The sequence below is a fragment of the Triturus cristatus genome, chromosome 3_2 (genome assembly GCF_964204655.1).
Source record: "Triturus cristatus chromosome 3_2, aTriCri1.1, whole genome shotgun sequence".
NCBI classification, from domain to species: domain Eukaryota; kingdom Metazoa; phylum Chordata; class Amphibia; order Caudata; family Salamandridae; genus Triturus; species Triturus cristatus.
The window spans coordinates 440,078,353-440,097,023 of NC_140584.1; the positions used below are offsets into that span (position 1 = coordinate 440,078,353).

The 18,671-nt window shown below is 40.6% G+C and overlaps 1 protein-coding gene across 1 annotated transcript in view; it reads right to left on the minus strand.

Moving 5' to 3' along the window:
- Positions 1-18,671, minus strand: part of COL9A2 (collagen type IX alpha 2 chain) — a 137,564-nt gene that overhangs the window by 60,298 nt on the left and 58,595 nt on the right. Inside the window, exons 6-14 of the mRNA XM_085648025.1 lie at positions 10,852-10,887; positions 10,742-10,765; positions 7,847-7,900; positions 7,113-7,166; positions 5,614-5,661; positions 5,452-5,508; positions 2,665-2,718; positions 1,500-1,553; positions 395-448 (exon numbers count right to left, since the gene is read on the minus strand). Of these exons, the coding sequence (XP_085504151.1) occupies positions 395-448; positions 1,500-1,553; positions 2,665-2,718; positions 5,452-5,508; positions 5,614-5,661; positions 7,113-7,166; positions 7,847-7,900; positions 10,742-10,765; positions 10,852-10,887 (435 nt within the window). The remainder of the gene's footprint in view (positions 1-394; positions 449-1,499; positions 1,554-2,664; positions 2,719-5,451; positions 5,509-5,613; positions 5,662-7,112; positions 7,167-7,846; positions 7,901-10,741; positions 10,766-10,851; positions 10,888-18,671) is intronic.

Below are 18,671 nucleotides of genomic sequence, written 5' to 3' on the forward strand. Positions count from 1 at the left end.
CTTCCTGTTGCCAAAAACACTGAAAATAAGCATGAATATTTTTCCAACAAGTAACGAGACTCCTTTGTGAGGGGATAGTGGACAAAATGGATGTCTACTGTGATAGTGTCACAACCTGCCAGAAGTGCACAGAGTGAGAAAAGTAAAAGAGGCCTCCTCCGAAATCAAGAATTAATCCAGGATCGAAGCCAGCTGAGTAAACTGGTCCCGCAAGTTACTTCTGCAGCCTGGGGAGAGGGGCGGTGGAGGGCTGGGACTCCAGATGTTTAAAATCAGCGCCACAAACGACCTCCAAAGTGTGCTGCAACTAAAGTACCTTGGTCCAGGGTAGAAAACGAGATTAAAGGGGACACGTTCCTGCTGAGAGATTACATAATACTATTGGTGCACTTACCGTCTCCCCCTTGGGTCCAGATGGCCCGGGATAACCTCGGACGCCCTGTGGACCCTAAAAAACAACATGTTCTGGGTAAATTTCAAATATTATGTTAAACCTAGCCTTTACATGTTATCACTATTATATGAAACATCATCATGTACAGAAAAATGCCCACTCCTAAGTATTCCTATCCTTCAATTTCACTCCATCACTGCTTAGAATAAAAACACTGCAAGACATCCCTGGGCAGTTTCAGTACTAGCTCAGTGCACGGACCAAAAACATACCAAAGCATGCCTATCCTGCTATCACATTGCATAGACTAAAGAACACCCTCGGTTTTATAATCACTTCCACTGCATCACTGCATCGAAAAAATAACATCCCCTGTACAACTGCATGGAGTAAATACAAGCATTGATAAAGCCAATTGGTATGGCGAGAATTTGTTTTGTGGGTGTTTTTTGTAAAGATATGATAAATAAAATGAATAAATTGGCAAAAGGATAAAACTATGTGAATAAAGAGGTGAACCAGTGGCCCATGCACAGCAGCCCTGGCACTGACGTGCGCTCCTTTTCAGGCAGCTCTGTACAGATGAACTGGCAAAATGCCAACACTTGCGGTGCAAGACATCCAATGGATGAAATGGGCCGGCCCACTGCCCCGTGCTATAGGCTGTGATGTGCAGAAGTAAACTATGAGTGACACTTGAAGAGGCCAATAAATCAAGAGGGGAGGACAAAAAGCCTCTGTATGTATGTATGTATGTATGTATGTATGTACGTGTATATGTATGTATAATTTTGCTATGATTTTATTTTTGGAAACCTTGGGCTGCTGTGACGGCTAGAGTTGTCTCTAGGCCCGATCTTAAAACATATCCAGACATTTATATGACTTTCACTGCATCACTGCATGGAATGAAGAACATTTCAAAGCATGCCTATCCTTGGATCATACCATAACACTGCAGGAGCTGAACAGCATCACCAGGAATTTTGGTGTGCCTATCTCACTATACAACAGCAGAATACACAGCGCACACATCAATGTTCGAATTTATGGTTAGTAAAACACATAATAAAAGTTATATATTAAATGTAAGTAAATACGTTACTCGAGGGCCTGGGATGCCTTGCTCGCCAGATATTCCAACATCTCCTTTCGGACCCTGAGCAGAAAACAAATAGCACATATACTCATTAAAGGGACTGCAGCAACTTGCAGCAGCCTCAAACAGTGAAGGAGAAGGGGCAGATTAATATGGACTACCCAAAGGCCAGAAAACAGCAAGATTCCCAAACAACACTGCAACAAACAGAGGTGCATATGTACTAGACCAGGCCGGCAACTTGAGACATTCAAGAGTATTAGAGAGAGGATAGATACATATAACCCGGCCTAATGTATAGAACTCCAAAATAAAATCACAGATGGAAGAGATTACTTTACTTGGTCAGAATCAGTAACATTGGGACATAGTTTTGCAACATATTAATCTCCCAGAATAATAGTAACAAACGTTCTTATTAATCTAAACAATCCCTTGCCTAAGCCCTAATTGTAATATGTGACAGATCCCTTCTTGGAGTTAAAATCTGTAACTGATTCCTTCTTTCAGAGGTAGTCTGTAATCTGTATCTAATTTATTTAAAAAAAATGTAATCTGCAACTGATCACTTTTCGCAGATTTGGCATCTTGAGCAGATTCTTACTTTGGGTGATAATCAGCACACATGAAATCCTTCTTTAAGCCAGAATCTGTTGTGAGTGACTGATTCCATCTCTGGCCTGAAGTCTGTAATCTGTAACTGACTTCCTCTCTGACCCGGGTTCAGCAATATCTTGCTGATTCCTTCTCAAATTCGCAATTCATAACCTGCAACTTTTCCCACCTGCTGGCAATTCATTATCTGAGCCATGACATCTGATCTGTATTTAATTCCTTTTTCAAGGAAAGGGATCTGGTGCAACATATTTCTCGTTCCTGAAGTCGTAGATGTGTGTTTTTTGTGACTGTCACTGAACTTGTACTGATAATACATCACTATTTATATTACAAAGATGTTAGTGACTCACGGGCTGATCGAGGAATCACGACTCTTTAAACATTCTTTATTCACTACTGATGTGTACTGAGACCGTCTCTCACACAAAGGCTCTTCGTATTGGCCTGCCAGCCACAGACATCAATGGCAGATGAATGGGGTCAGGATTGTCATTGGCACATCTTTGTTAAGCAACACATCTTTCCAAAGACTCAATTCTCTTGATTTACTCACCGTTGTCCCAATCTTTCCTGGCTCTCCAAGTGGACCTGGATGTCCCTTATGACCCTGAGGGTAGAAAAAAATGTGAAAGTCATTTCGGTCTCCCTCATTTAACCTCATACACTTCAAGCCAATATGAGCAGTCTCATCCAGCAGAACAGGTCCTATATGTCCCCTTTGCGGTACAGAACGTTGCAGTTCTCCTCTTAGTACATTCAAGTAGCTACCTCTCTAGCAAACAAAGGAGATCACTGTCTTCAAGTAACTTCCTTTTTTGATAGTTCATATAATATATTTCACGATCCACTCCAATCAGCATTCCTCTAATTGTAAATACATTTTGTCCCATTCCAGTTTAATATTAAACTAATAAAGTTTATTATTGTCTTCCATCCGTTTAGACCTTCTATTGTTATTCAATTTTACTCTATTGTACAATTCTTCTAATTGTAAATGAATTTTGTCCCATTCCAATTTAATATTAAACTAATAAAGTGTAATATTGTCTTCCATCCGTTTAGACCTTCTATTGTTATTCAATTTTTCTCCATTGTAAAATTCCATTTTAGATAATTTAATATTCACCTACACCATTTTAATATTCCATTTCGACAGTTTAATATTGCAGTGTTCCAGTATGACATTCCTCTTGCTGCAGTCTGATATTGCTCCACGCCAGACTAACATTTATCTCTTAGAGTTCAATATTGTCTTACTACCGTTTTACATTTGCGTTTCTCCGTTAAATTTCATATTGTCTTACTCCTGTCTAACATGTCTCTTTCATAGTTCAAAATTATCCTACTTCAGCTTAACATTATCATTTCTCCTACAGCAGTTTACTACTGCCTTTCTCTGGCATAAGATTCTTCTTTTACAATTTAATATTGCTCTAGTCTACTTTAACATTACTCGATCACAGTTCAATATTGAGTGGTTTTGGACAATACATAAAGCACCTACTTCATGAATGAATCATTGTACAGACAATATTTCTTTTCGGAATGCAAGAGTCACAAAATGACAAACTTCTTTCCTTTTAACATGGGAGAAAACTCCTACTCACTATATATACACTGTTGACTCAGCACAACCTTACACATTTATCCACAGTAGTTGGACAAGAGATTCCTTATTTAAACATCAACAATAATGTAACATGAATGCACAGACTCCTTCCTCTTCATTTAATTCCTTTATTGACAGTTCTTGAAAAACAGCTTGCCACTTGTAGCCAATGCGTTTTGTCCTTGTGGACTTCTTCAGGGCTTTGGTAAATCTTTCTATTTCCAACTGCAAGAAAATTTACCTATGATCACACACATCACATATTTCAGTGTCCAAGCTCCCACTTTCCGTATTACGATGAGGCACACTTTTGTCCTTTATTAGGGACTGCTGCCATCTAGGTTTTCAACTGTGAAACATTATAATGGTCACCACATCCAATGGTTTCCCTTATATTATGATAAAGTCTGTGTATTCCGTCCGGTTTCAGTGTTATATCGGACAGAGTCCTTCCAATTTATTGAGCACGGTAGCCCCCAACAAAACACAAGTACTTTAGATTTCAACCAAGCTTGGTAATAAATTGGAAGGACCTTGCCTGATAGAACACATAGTCGGCGATGCGGGAAGAGGCAAGGTAAGTGGTTTTATACATTTTTTTATTAAATTTTACCTACCCCATCATCTGATGACTTCCCCCCACCCCCTCCGGCCCCACCCCGCCCCACCGCTTCTACCTGTGCCAGCCACACCTGCTCCTGTATAAAGCTTTCCACTCTCGTGTAACATTATTCCTAATCAATGAAGTGTTTTCCGACTCTGGTGTACCATTTTTATGAATCTCGTTGGCATTCTCAAGCGTGTGCCTCTTTAATTTTCCTAGACAATGTGCCTTATGCAGCTTTTCCCTCCATGTACTCTATTGCTTTGTCATAGCTCACCTACTCCCACTTCTTTGCAAACACATTATTAGCCGATGCTCTTGCCTCGAAAATTTTGAAAAATCCTCCTTCCCAAAAAAATATCAATAACCTAATTCTGCGACCTCCTCCTTGACTTGTAATGCATAGTGACACAATAGATACATAAGAACTATTTCACTGAACGCACTGTGGAGTGCTGGGAGAATACAATGAATCACCAATCCTATATCGGCCAAGGCAGTATGGTTTTGAAATTTTACCTCCAGATGTAAAGCCATCAGCAGTGCATTTAAACGTGCTAACTGCCAATCTATTAAATGTCTCTTTGAGTCCCTACAGTCAGACATTGTGCTCAGATAAAAAAGCAGTTAAAAATCCAAGTGGCGTCACTTCCTCATGTATTGTTCTCACGAAGAAGGCAGGGTCATTCCTCATATTATCTTAGGTTTTCATTTAATTCATTATGGAAGTCGATTATTTTCAAAATGCAAAGCCAGGAACAATGTAGATGTCCATAAACCTGAATTGGCTTCCAAATTTTCAGTCAGGGTATTTTATAACTTCGTCTTTTAGAAGTCATAGATAAATAAACTTTGGGCATTGGTTAAATTATTTGATATGGAGTCTACAGAGTGGAGTTCTGATGGGGACATTTTAGCTTAACCAAATTGTGCTTCCGGGCAAATCACTCTATCTAGACTAACCTTGCTTCTATGTGAATGTGTATATAAATACATTTTTACCCTTGTGATGTAAAGTATTTTCTTGTGAATGCAGTGCCTGTGTACTAATATTCAAGACACCTGTTTCTCAAGAAGCTATAACATGGGATCCCATTAAAGGAACTTGTAGATGAAGTCGGTTTTACCTTGAGTCCCTGCAAGCCTTGTGGCCCTTTTTGTCCAGCGGGGCAGTTGGTTGGACACTGCAAGAGACACAAAAAAGAAGCTCAGTTAGGAAAGGTCTCAGGAACAATCAATGGGGCACAGAATATGGACGAAAGATGAATGTTGTAAACAATAACAATTACCAAGAAGTCGGCACTGCCTTCAATTCCCTGGATGGTTCCTGGAGGACCCTACAACAAAAAAACATAAAGGAAGCAAATACGTAGTTTAGAGCTTGGAATATACATAAAATATTTAAAAAAACCTTCACATAATGGAATTTCCAGCTTAGCATTTCTCTCTGGTCTCTTTGCATTTCTCATCTTTACCTCTGACAATTGTTTTATCCATCTGCTCTGGCTTCTGCAAAAGTGTCCGTGGTTACGATTAAGGGGCATCAGAAAGAGATCTTTTTATATGTTCACTTTCATGACAGAGAACATTAATTTATATACACATTTAGGGCCTAATTACAAGTCTGGTGGTTCAAAGACTGCCAGACTCACCGGAGCGCTGCAGTGGTAGTCCAGCCAACGCCCCGCCCGCAGTCCGACTGCCCCATCACAAGTTGGGCGATCGAACCACCATTGCACCACCACAGACCCCACGTAACTGCCGTTCCCTGGTGGTGGTGCGGTGGTCAGGGCCTCAGTAATATGCTGGTAGTGCTGCTGAGGCACAGCCATGCATATTGCGAGTTTCAGGACCGCCAGCGGTGTCATGGAGGTCTTTCCTCCATGAAAAGGCTGGCGGTCCTGAAACAAAGGGGGCCCTACAGAGCCCCCTATTGCCCACATGCATGGAAATGCATGCAGGGGGGCTCAATATGTGCCCCCTATGTGCATGCACCCCAGTTTCTTTACAGCATGGGCTTTACAGCCCATGCTGTGAAGGATTTTCTTGGGTGTTCCCATTACGGTGCCAATTTTCAAGGGCACCGCCATGTGACCGTCAAAAAAGCCCGCCAGACACGAGGTAACTCGTCATCTGGCGAGCAGTGGGCACATGGGTTTGGCGGTGGTCGGTTGGGCCACCACCGTGGCGGTCCGATACCTCACAGCCAAATTCGTAATCAGGCCCTCAGTGTATATCATAGGAATGTGAAGAGTGTGGAAAGAAAAATGTGATTGCTTACGAAATACCCTTTTCTGTTCAGAAAGATGGTAAAGATGATAGAAATGGCTTTTTCATTCTCTCGGAAAGAATGAGAAAAGAGGATGCACTCTTTCAACTGCACAGCTGGTTGTTGTATGGTGGATTTGGAAAATTTCCAAACAGATGGGTTCTTCTGATAGGCCCGGAGCGCGGAACAGAGTCAATCACATATCAGACTTTCAATTGATATGTGAACAACCCCGACACTCCCTAAGCAGTCTATCAGAAGCATCAGTCTCTTGGGAAATCTGGCAGCTAACTCTTCTCTCGCCTACCCGGATGGAATCCCCACGGTTCCCATGGGTCCTTACACCATTGGAGAATACGAATAGCTCAAAGAGTCTCCCTCTTCAAGCACAGTACAAATCATCAAATGTCACGAGTTGTGGACGAGGGATAAAAGAGAAACTTTGTTGAAGTCACTGTGGCTTAGGGCACCATCTTTTAACTGTTAAAACATCTCAGAGACTAGAATAAAACCACTCACTGGCTTTCCAGGGAGACCGGGTGGTCCTGCAGCACCAAGGGGCCCCCTAATACCCTGAAAGAAAAAGAGAATATCATAATTAATAAATACCTTTGTCTCCAAAAATTTGAAAAGCAACCAGCTTTTCTTTTTAAAAAAAACACGATTTTGTATTGAAAATGATTGTGGGTCACAAAAATAATATAATACTGGCCATTTACCGAGCAGAGAACAAAGCAGTTCATTGCCTGACACTTAAGTTACAAGTGTTGTTAGCATCCAACAGGTGCTCATTTTATCTTCCTAAGAAAGATGAAAGTCTAAGTCAGCCCCAACAGGATATGAAGAGCTGACCAACAAGTTACACATGTATAGAGTAGTTGAGCAGGCACTAAACTGACTGTGGTATCTCACTGGTTTAGTTTCAACAGCAGACACTATAGTGATTAACAGGTTAAGAAACAATGTCCCATTAACCACTACTAACACCTAAAAGGAGAGTGTAGGGGATATGAGGGTTTGATTAAAGAGCCCCATGTGACTAGGGCTCAAAGGTGTTAGAGGATATTCCTGCTATCCTGCATTTGAACTTAAAAGCCCGCATAGCTCATTCCTATGTTAAAAATACATCCCAGTCAAACCTATTCGTATCATCAGATGGGACGCTCGTTCTTCATCTGAAGGGCTTTTGGAGAGGACCACAGGGATTTCTTCATATTGTCTCTGAGTCACCTGTGAGTGAAGAAGACACTTACCTTGGGACCGGTCACTCCAATTTCGCCAGGAACTCCTACTGGCCCTGGAGGACCCTATTGGAAAAACAGAATATGTTCTTTTAAGGTGTGTGCTAAATAAAGGTCAGGAATGCTGAACCAACATGTGACCCTCATGTTTCATGTTCGTTGTGCAGCAGAGGGTGCCCGATCCTATGCCCTAGTCTATGTGCCCATGCATCATTCTCCAATCTCTCCCACAAACAACTCTCTTGATTGTTTTCTGAATATTTGCGCCCAGCCCAGAAGCACAAGGACCCATACCATGGACATCCTCCATACCGAAGACACCCATCCACTTTGCACACGTGCATTCCCACAGTATACACACCTATTTTTGTCAAAACTTGTACTAAGTTGCATTTTCCAAACAAAATCTGTGTCCTAAGCACACATGACACTTTCCTTGGCCCGCCCACCCACAGCCCAAATGTGTGCTCCTATTCCCTAATAAAACATGGTTATTCTCCATGTTCATGCACTTGCACCCATGCTCAGATATCCATACCCTTAACGTAATGTCAGTCCTATAAAACCCATTCTCCGTTATTGTCTCACAACACCCTGCCTGATCTAAAACCGAAGAGAAATGTATACACTCATACATTATCACATGTTTACCTGTGAACACCCTTGTGCACCAAACTAGAGAAACATTATTGGCATCTTATTAAAGCAAGAGCACGATATAATCGATCTGCACAAATCTGTTCCCTTCCTACAAAACCTCCCTCTCTATAACTGACAATCCCGATGAATATGTATACAGCTTTTTTCTCTGCAAGTTGATCTTTTGTGAATGAAATTGTTGCAAAAGCCAAACTTTTTAAGGAAATTGTGAAGAAAGCATATACGGTTTGAAGGGGTTTTTAATTATTGACACAATGTTTTCATTTCTTGATACCTGTTACAGATTTTAAGTAGTAATGATACATTTTCTAAATGTTTAACCACAAAAGAGCTGCTCCTAAAGTGATAACCACTATAAGGTTTGAGTTATATTGTGAGTGGGGGCATCTCACAAAAAGTAACGGACTGGTGTCACACACCACCTGGTGTCATGCTTCACCATGGACCAGTCCTTGCCCTCTAAAACCTTGGTTTGATAGAGGGCGGGCATACACCTGACGACAGGGATGCACTTCAAAACTAACTGGGGCCCGTGTATGAGTGAGTGAGATTAAAAATCATTATAGTTATCCTCATTGTGTTTTTTAATGTGAAAGGTAACTATATGATGTTTAAAAGCAGGTAAGACGGTATGTGGGGGAATTAGTGTCCCCCACATACCCCTAGGCGACTGCTCCCGTTGCTCCCCGATGTAGCTACACCGGGGAGGAACAGGAGCAGTCGCCTAGCAGGGAGCAGTCGCTTAGGATCCACGCAGGAAACTTTCCTTGAGGCAGTTCTGACAAACAGGGGTTTCCCCTCCCCTCCTCCCATCGGGCCAGTAGCTTTGGTTTTTAGGGCTTGAATCTAGGAGCCATCCAATTGTGGAGTGTGACAGTGATCACGCCCACACAGTGGTACACTCTTGCCACTTTTGGTAAGAACGGAGCCCCCATTTACATATTTAGGTCCTGATGAATGCCCTGGACCCTCCTGGGCCAAGACGGCAGAAACATGTCGACCTCTAAACACACCGGTTAGGGGACACTAATTCCCCCACATACCGTCACCTGCTTTTAAACATCATATAGTTACCTTTCACATTAAAAAACACAATGAGGATAACTATAATGATTTTTAATCTCACTCACTCATACACGGGCCCCCACTTAGTTTAGAAGTGCATCCCTGTTGTCAGGTGTATGTCCGCCCTCTATCAAACCAAGGTTTTAGAGGGCGAGGACTGGTCAGTGATGAAGCATGACACCAGGTGGTGTGTGAGACCAGTCCGTTACTTTTTGTGAGATGTCCCCACTCACAATATAACTCAAACCTTATAGTGGTTATCACTTTTGGAGCAGCTCTTTTGTGGTTAAATATTCATAGTTGGAGGCTGCTAGCTCCTAAAACCCTGTGCCTCTTGTTCCCTACTCCACACAGTTTGGAGCTCATGTGTTTTTTACATTTTCTAAATAACCAAATAGCTTGTATAGATTTAGTTAGCAAAAATAACTTTTCTAATTGACCAAATATCTTGTATAATTTTAAAACAGCAAATCTCATATGTAATGGATTCCAACCTAATATTTAGAACAATGTATAAACCACTCACAGCTACTGTTAAACTCGAAAATAAAAAGTCACGTTTTTAAGACTGCAAAGACTACTTTTTAATTAACACCAGAATTTTTAACATACCAAAAGACGTAATAATTATTTAATTTCTGTTTCAATCATAGTTTTTAAATACATTTTAATACAACGATAACATAACTTAAAATCACATCATTTATCTATTGATTATAATTTTGAAGACACAAAAACACTTTTACAGCTTTTAAATTTGTATTACAATTATCACAATTTCAAATTTGAAATTAATAATGTCAACAGCTCTAAATACCTAAACACATTTGAATTTTTCTTACTATCACAATGTGATATGTGCAGACATTTTACATGGCAATCTCAGTTTTCTTAATTGTAAATCTGAATACGCTACACTTACTTTATTCACTCATGAATGCTGGAAAACATGTCCTGTGAACTACAGCATTTCTCCACATTCACTGCTTTTAAATAAAAAAGCAATCTCTATTAATTATCTCTTCCGTCACTCCTCTTTTTTATATATTGGCATTGCATTCTTCACTCATATTTCTCATTCAAAGCTTGTTGTATTAGTTATAAAGTTTACTTTAACCCTGCCTGTTTAAGAGTGATACATTAAGGTTTTCAGAAAATATGATTCCACCAAAAAATACTCACCGCCAGTCCAGGCAGCCCAGGTCCCTAGACAAAAAGACTTGAAATTAGAGATGTAAACTTATGTATCCTTTCTTATAATGTTGTGATCTGCTTGAAGCAATTATACTCACTCTGGGACCAGGTAGGCCAGGAGGACCAGGTTGACCCTGCATAAATAAAAACAAGAGTTGATATATTGAACTCCAATTTAAAAAAATGTGCAAGCAGACCTTCTTTGCTAGCTCTCATCCTGCATTACAAAAGCAAGAAACCCCATTTGAAAGATAAATTAACACATTCAGATTGTCATCGGTATGTATGGAAGAAGGACCATGTAAGGACGTTGAGATGGATGAGTAGAGCGGAGCATCAGTGTGCACTTATGTATAACACGAAAAACAAAACATTTCTTTAAAGGAAGGGGCTAAAATATGATTTAGACTGATTACCATCTGAGGCTTTTCTGTATTGCTCTATTACTTCAGAAGTGTGTGTGATATGGAATTCAGGCCCATGGAAAACTCATATTTTAATTGGTTAGGTAAACTCTTCAAAGATCAAAGGTAAAGATCAAAGCAGGAATACAAGCCAATAATTAAACTAACCCTTTTCCCTCAAGTCTTTAGAATGATGTTTCCCTGCCTTTAACACCTCATCTAAGGCATTTTAGGTTTACTAAATAGGTGTGCTGCATTACTTATGCATAGGATCAAAACCACAGTGATTGTGGATGTGTTTCAAATATAGAACTCTTAATACATATGCATATATATATTTAGAACTTTGAAGTGACTTTTCCCAGTGCAATGAATCAGTAATAGTGAGTAGTACCAACAAGAAACCTGCCTCTTTGAATGTACTTGTGTAAAACATTGAAAAACAATTCGTAAAATGTCTTATGACTAGTACTTTAAAGTGACTTTTGCTTTACGTATAATTTGTAGCTGTTTGGTTGCAAACATATAACTAATTTGTGATTTCGCCGGATATGTACTGTGAACCTAAAGAGATTATTCCCATTGGGAAGCACGGTGATTAATGACAGCCAAGAAGGACTTAACAGGACAGACTGGATCTGGCTCGAGTGCAGATAAAAATTGATAAAAAACAGATTTTTCCTCATCAAATCTGTACAAGAAAAGTGCTGTTTAGTAGGTATGATCTGGAGTTTATGATGTTCTTGTTCAAAGTAGAAGAGTATGAAGTAGCAATATTTTTCTTTAGTGGCTTTCCTTACAATTCTCGTAAATACTACAAAACCTGTGGTTTACAAAGGTTTCCACTTGTGGATTTTCACACAAAAATCAGACTTTCAAGCCCTTTTAAAGTTGTTGCTTGATAAAGATCAAATATAATAACAACCAAGAAAGAGCGAGGAAAAGTATGGGGAACGTTCTTCTCTCTAGATAATCTATAAACAACAACGTGGACGCACCCTGTGGGGGATCCAAATGAAAGGATGGCACACTGTCCTTCACAAGAATGCAAAAAAAACAGTTCGTTTTTTAGAAGAACCCTCACCACCAACCTAATTGGTGGCATGCTTCATCATCGGGTTCCCAGCTGGGTTGCCGAGTGCAACCCAGCTGTGCTGCCACGCCTGAACTACAGAGGAGTGGGGATTTTTTGGAGTGAGTGCGTGAAAAATGGGTGATTGTGATTTAAAAGTACCTCTGGAATGCTCAATGCCTAATTTTATTCTTGAGTTTCCTGGGCACGGTTAAAAACAATATAGGAATATTTTGAACATAGAATTAGTCTTCCTTATCCCACTTTCAGTGGTCGACATGTTTCAGCCTCAACAAAGATGCAGAGGCTTTCTTCAGGACTGGTTAAAGAGTAAACAAAGTGAGGGAAAACACTCACATTAAGGCGTGCTGCGGTGCAGTGAAGTTACCATACTTACTTGAAGATCATTAGCATGCAAACGGTTTGAAAGATGTGAGGAAAAGGATTTTAAGGCTCACTTACAAGAAAATGGTGCATCCATTCTCAATACCAACTAGCGCGCATGGGGAGATATTGCCTCTTTGGGAATGGTGTACAACACTAGTGCCTAAACATATTACAAGTAGGAAAATCAGCAAATTACACAAATCCCAAAAATGATCCTCAAGGAAAGACTTTTCTCACATTATAATATATTTACTCATCATAGGTTCAAGGCAGTAGACTCCAAGGAGGTTTTATTTGTGGAATGTATGATCACCCATGTCTACAGTAACTTCTATCCCATTTGAATATGAGTGAGCTCTTTTTCTTTCTATAGAACTTCATTTCACACTGTGCTCACAGCAATGATGTTTCTATCGAGTGAAAATAAATCTCCACAGACTTCATATTTTATTGGCACCAAAGAAGTGGTTCCTTGCTAAGGGTGTTGAAGGTCTGTGCAAGCCAAGTCTAAGTTCTTAGCCCTTGCTGTAGGGAACAAACATTATCAAATCCAACAGGACTGTTCTTGGCAATGTGTTTTATTTTGTATTTGTTTACAAATATGCTGGAAAAGGCATTGTAATATTAAAAATGAACAAAATAAAATGGGGCTATTCACAAAGGTAATTTACACTTGTGCGCAAATTTACTCTTACACTTTTGAGTAACTTTACTTATTTTGGCTGTTCACAAAATAGGAGTGTAAAGGTACTCAAAAGTGTGGAATTACATGTCTCCAACCTCTGAAAAAGGGGTTGGAGCTAAATGTATAAGTGTGAGTTACTACTAACAAAAAGAAACAGTAGTAAGTTCAGTGTCACATACGGCCACCCACTAATACTGCAACAACTTCCCAGAGAATACAATGGTGGCAGGCATTAAAAATAAAACACCACAGGAAAAATTCTAAATTAAATGATATAACATAGTTAAACATGTAAATACATAAAAATCAACTTGAACAAATATAAAAGTAAAATATATTTATTATTTAATCATTAAACATTTGAACAACATTTTTTTAATTAAAAAACTATGTAAGATTAAATATTAATAAAATACAATTAAGCTAGTTTTATTAATTTCTATAGAGCCCTTTTAATAGTTAATAATGTTTATAAACATTTATTTTTGCACTTTAGGTAGGAAATTATAAATGTCAGAAAAATAATTTTAATTTCAATGACTATATGTAAATTAATTAAAGATATAATTCGAAATTAAGTTAAATAGTGATGTAGCATTTTCTTTATTTTGTTCTAAATTTAGAATATATATGTAGAATAATGCTTAGTATAAAAATACTTTGAATAACTTTTTCCAATTTGAATGAAATGTTTTCATTTTCTGAACACTTTACCATACGAAGACCTCTGCCTAGACTGTGGAGTGTCCCTACTGTAAAGGATAGGCAAAATAGCAAATTTTATTTAATTCCCCCCAAACTATTTTTGCGTTGAATAATATTGAACGTTAATGTTATGTATTCATTTTAAATATATAACAAAAGAAATCAAATGCTATAGCACTATTTTCTAAACTATTTTTATTTGTTTTAAATTATGAAGTAATGCAAACAGTAAGCATACTATCATACCTACTCCATGCTCCTACATTAGATAACAACATCCCATGTTAGGAGGTATATTACAGAAAGGAACCACATGAGCTCTTCATCTATGCGCACCCAATGGGGTAAATCAAAGAACAAACACCCAACAAGCACGGACTGAGACCACAATAACAATAATTATATTGTCAAAAGTCCCAGCAGCAACTAGGCGAAGCGTCAATGATGATTAATTAATTTTCCAATAACATGGGGCTTATGCACAAGGGGATTGCGCCACTTGCGCATCATTTTTACAGGTGTTCTGGTGGCGCAATGCCCTGCTCCATATTTATAAGTGGTGTTAACCCACTTTTTTGTGCAATCACAGGTTCCCTGCCTGCAAGAGCACAGTCAGGGGAACAGAAGTGTGCTCCCACCCAGTGGGATCCTTTTTAAAGATTCCGCCGGGTGGAAGCACACTTTATCCTACTGTGTCCTGGGGGTGGGCTTTCAAGGACACAGTTAACGATCAGGCCCTGCACTGGGATGGGCCGACCAGGGCCTTGAAAGGCTAAGGAGGTGGGCCCATGTGCCCCCCTCCCCTCTACTTATTATTTGACCCCAGGTCATGAAGTCCACGAGGCCCTTTTGGGCTCAGCGAGAGGAGCTGCATGCCCCTCTCCCCTCAAAATAAAGTGTTTGGCCCTGTCGGATAGGGTCCACAGGGTTGTGACAAGCTGAGGGAGGGGGGCTGCATGCTCCGTTCCCTAACAAAAGTGTGTCACCCCGGGGGATGGGTTCCCCAGTGCACTACAGACTCAGGGAGGGGGGTCATCTGCTCCTCCCCTCCCCTTTTTTAAAAGTTGGTCCTGGGGGATGGGGTCTCTGTGGCCCCATTGGCTCGGGAGGGAGGCCTCAATTACATCAGTTCTCCCTAAATATTGAAAAAAAATTGGCGTGCCATTTTCGTTTTTAATTTTTGCCACAATCAAACATAAGTTTCACGGGATTGTAGCAAAAGTGTCTAAGTCCTGTAGTGACTGTCAGAAATATTTTTCTTCATTGTGCTGGCAGTCAATAAGAGCCTTGCTTCCACAGGAGATTTGGCCCAATGTAAAAAAAAAAGCCCCCTGGGCGAATCAGAAGGCTCTGTTTTTAAAAATTAGATTTGAGGGACTACTCCTCAAACCCAACCGTCCAGATATACAAATATTTTTGTATCCTAATTTTTCAAAAACTGCTAAACAAATATACACCAAATCACAAAAAACACACTTTCTGGGTGTAGATCTAGTTTCCTCACACACCCTCTTCCACACTGATACAGACAGTCACAGTGCCACTCAGATGATACATTTTAGAAACAGTATCACTTATTAATAGTACAAAAAGAATAGTAATCTAACTTTTGCAGTAGCTTAGTATGTATCTTTAGCTCTCAGAAACATTTATGAAACACTCACACTTAGTGGATGATGTCATCAGTGATGTAATTTGAGATGTATCAATAATGTCATCAGTGATGTCAATATGTAATATGCGAAGTCATACGCAGTGCATTGTGGGGGAGTAATTTATTGTTAGCTCAGGTAATTATAACTGTGGAATTTCTCTGGTTTTGTATGAGTGAAATCTGAGCCTGTAACCTTTGGTTTTTTCTTTGAATTTCTAAGGTTTTTAATTCTATTTCCTAACTATAACATCCCTGTGACGTTTGTTTTTTCACTGAATTTCGATGGTTTTCTAAATTCTATTTCCTAACTATAATGTCACTGTAACCTTAGTTTTTTTCAGTGAATTTCAACTTTTTTTACATTTAATTTCCTAAATGTAACCTGTAATCTTTGAGAGTGGGTGTGTGAGTGTCTGTAAAGGTAGGTGAGCGGGTGTGTGAGTGGCTGTATGGGTCTGTGAGAGGGTGTGTGAGTAGGTCTGTGGGTGTGTGAGTGGCTGTATGGGTCTGTGAGAGGGTGTGTGGATGACTGTATGGGTGTGTACATGGCTGTGTAAGTGGGTGTAGGAGTACCTGTGTGGATCTGTGAGTGGGTGCGTGAGTGTCTGAATGGGTTGGTGAGTGGGTGCATGAGTGTCTGAGAGGGTCTGTGAGTGGTTGTGTGAGTCTCTGAGTGGGTCTGTGAGTGTTTGTGTGAGTCTCAGTGGGTCTGTGAGTGGGTGAATGAGTGCTTGAATGGATCTGTGAGTGGGTGTATGAGCATCTGAGTGTGTCTGTCAGTGGGTGTGTAAGTCTCTGAGTGCGTCTGTGAGTAGGTGCATGAGTTTGTGAGTGGGTGTGTGAGTGTATGAGTGGGCTTGTCAGATGGTGCACATTAAAAAGGTAGGGGGGCACAGAGTACTAGGTCCTCATGCCAGCTCCCCCACTGACAGCCCTCCTGTCCAGCTTGCCTGCAGTCTGCTACCCTCTGCTGCCTTTGGTTTTGTGTATTATCTGCTAATTTTTCTGCCATTTCTCTGCTCACTTCTGCCTTCTATTTCGACTCTTTCTGCTCACTCTGCCCATTATTTTGCATCTTTCTGCTTGCTTCTGACCTTTATCCTGCCTCTTGCTGCTTGTTTCTGACCTCTATTTTGCATCTTGCTGCTCGTTTCTGACCTCTATTTTGCCTCTTCCTGCTAATTTTGCCCATTATCTTACCTCTTTCTCCTTGCTCCTGACCTTTATTTTGCCTCATTCTGCTCGTGTCTGAACTTTATCTTGCCTCTTTCAGCTTGTTTATGAACTCTATTTTGCCTCTTTCTGCTCGTTGCTGACCTTTACTTTGCCTCTTTCTGCTCGTTTCTGACCTTTATTCTGCCTTTCATTTACTGCTCATTGCTGACCTTTGTTCTGCCTTTTTCAGACCTGTATTCTGACCTGTATTTTGCCTATTTCTGCTAGTTTCTGACCTTAATTTTGCCTCTTTTTGGTCATTGCTGGCCTTTATTTTGGAAGGCCTGCAGTGCTGCCCTGATGCAAAAACTTATAAATGAGGCCCAGAATGTCTGAGTCTTGGAGTTGTTGCCCCCTTAGTGAGACAGGCCGCTCAGCCCACTGTGTAGATGTTGTGAGTGAGTGGAGATGCTAGTATAGAGGATTCCACAAATCACCCTTTCTGGGCACAGAAATAAGCACGCAAAGTATGTTCACTACTGGCATAAACTCTGGCAGCTCTGGCAGACAAGCTAACACACAGGGAATATAAAATATGCCAAAGGTCACACAAGGGCAGACCAGGAGGATCTGGGAGACACAATTTAGCTCATTTTTCATTCTTTATATGTAAACACATTTTTTTTTACAGCTCCGGGTATCTCCGATCCTTCGCTTCAGAGCGCTAGGACTCGTAGTATACTTGTCCGGTGTGATTAGTGTGTGAATTTTATTCCTAGAGCTCAGCCAGCAGGGCAGGGTGGCTGTCCAATCTAGATGAGATATCAACTGTGTGAGTGTGGGTCTGTTTGCATGAGGTGACCGCTGACTTACAGTTCCAAACAGACCTTATCTGGCCAGCGAGGGCTTCTCCCTCCATGGCAACTGGACGACCACGGGACCTTCTGCCACACTGCAGGGAAAAACTGCCGCACAACCACACTGGTCCAGAGCCCAGAAGAATAAAAAACGGGGGGAGAAAGAGGGAAATTCTAGGTCCACCCTCCTGTTTCAATCGTAAACCAAAAACATCCGAGATCTCTGATAAAGAACCTAGCTAGGGAAAAAGGTTTTTCGCTCAGTTAGAGTCAGAAAAACATGGCATGAAAGGAAAAATGTTCTTTCTTGAGTCCCCTCACTCACCAGGGTTTCCCCACGGTGACATGCTTTATCATAGGGGCCATCCCAGCCCGCTGCGGGTTGGGGCGTGCTACGATTTGCAACACTGTGTAGGAGCACTGTTTTGTGAGTGACTGTGTAGTGCAGTGGTGTAAGTGGAGTGGGTGAGTTAAAAATATCTAACTAGTGGGTGAAATAACTTTATTCGGGCGCCTTGTTGATATGTTAAAAATGGGGTCGGTCTCTAGGGTCCCTGTCTACTATGGGTCAGGGGTCCCTAGTGGACGTCAACTAGTTTCGAGCTTCCCCAGTGCTCTTCTTCAGGACAAAACACAGGGTCCAGCCCTGTGTGTACCACTCCTTAAGTGACCTAAAATGAGGAAAAATACGTTGTGCTGCAATTATTAAGCAAGCGGGGTTAATACATACGATACGATAATCATGTAGTATTATTTAGTGAGCAGTATTGTGATTCATGGTCGCCGAGGGGCTGAGAGGTTCGGACTCGAACGTTGAAGGGAAAATCCTCTCAGTCGTGTTCGTCTGCTGTCCCTCGTGACCACAATAATAGACCAAAAATTCAACGTTTGAGTCCGAACATCTGAGAAGTGAAAGCTGCTAACCACTCCAGATAATCCCCCATAAAAGTCTCCATGACCCTGGGAATCCCATTTATACTACTCTCCGCTCCCCCACCC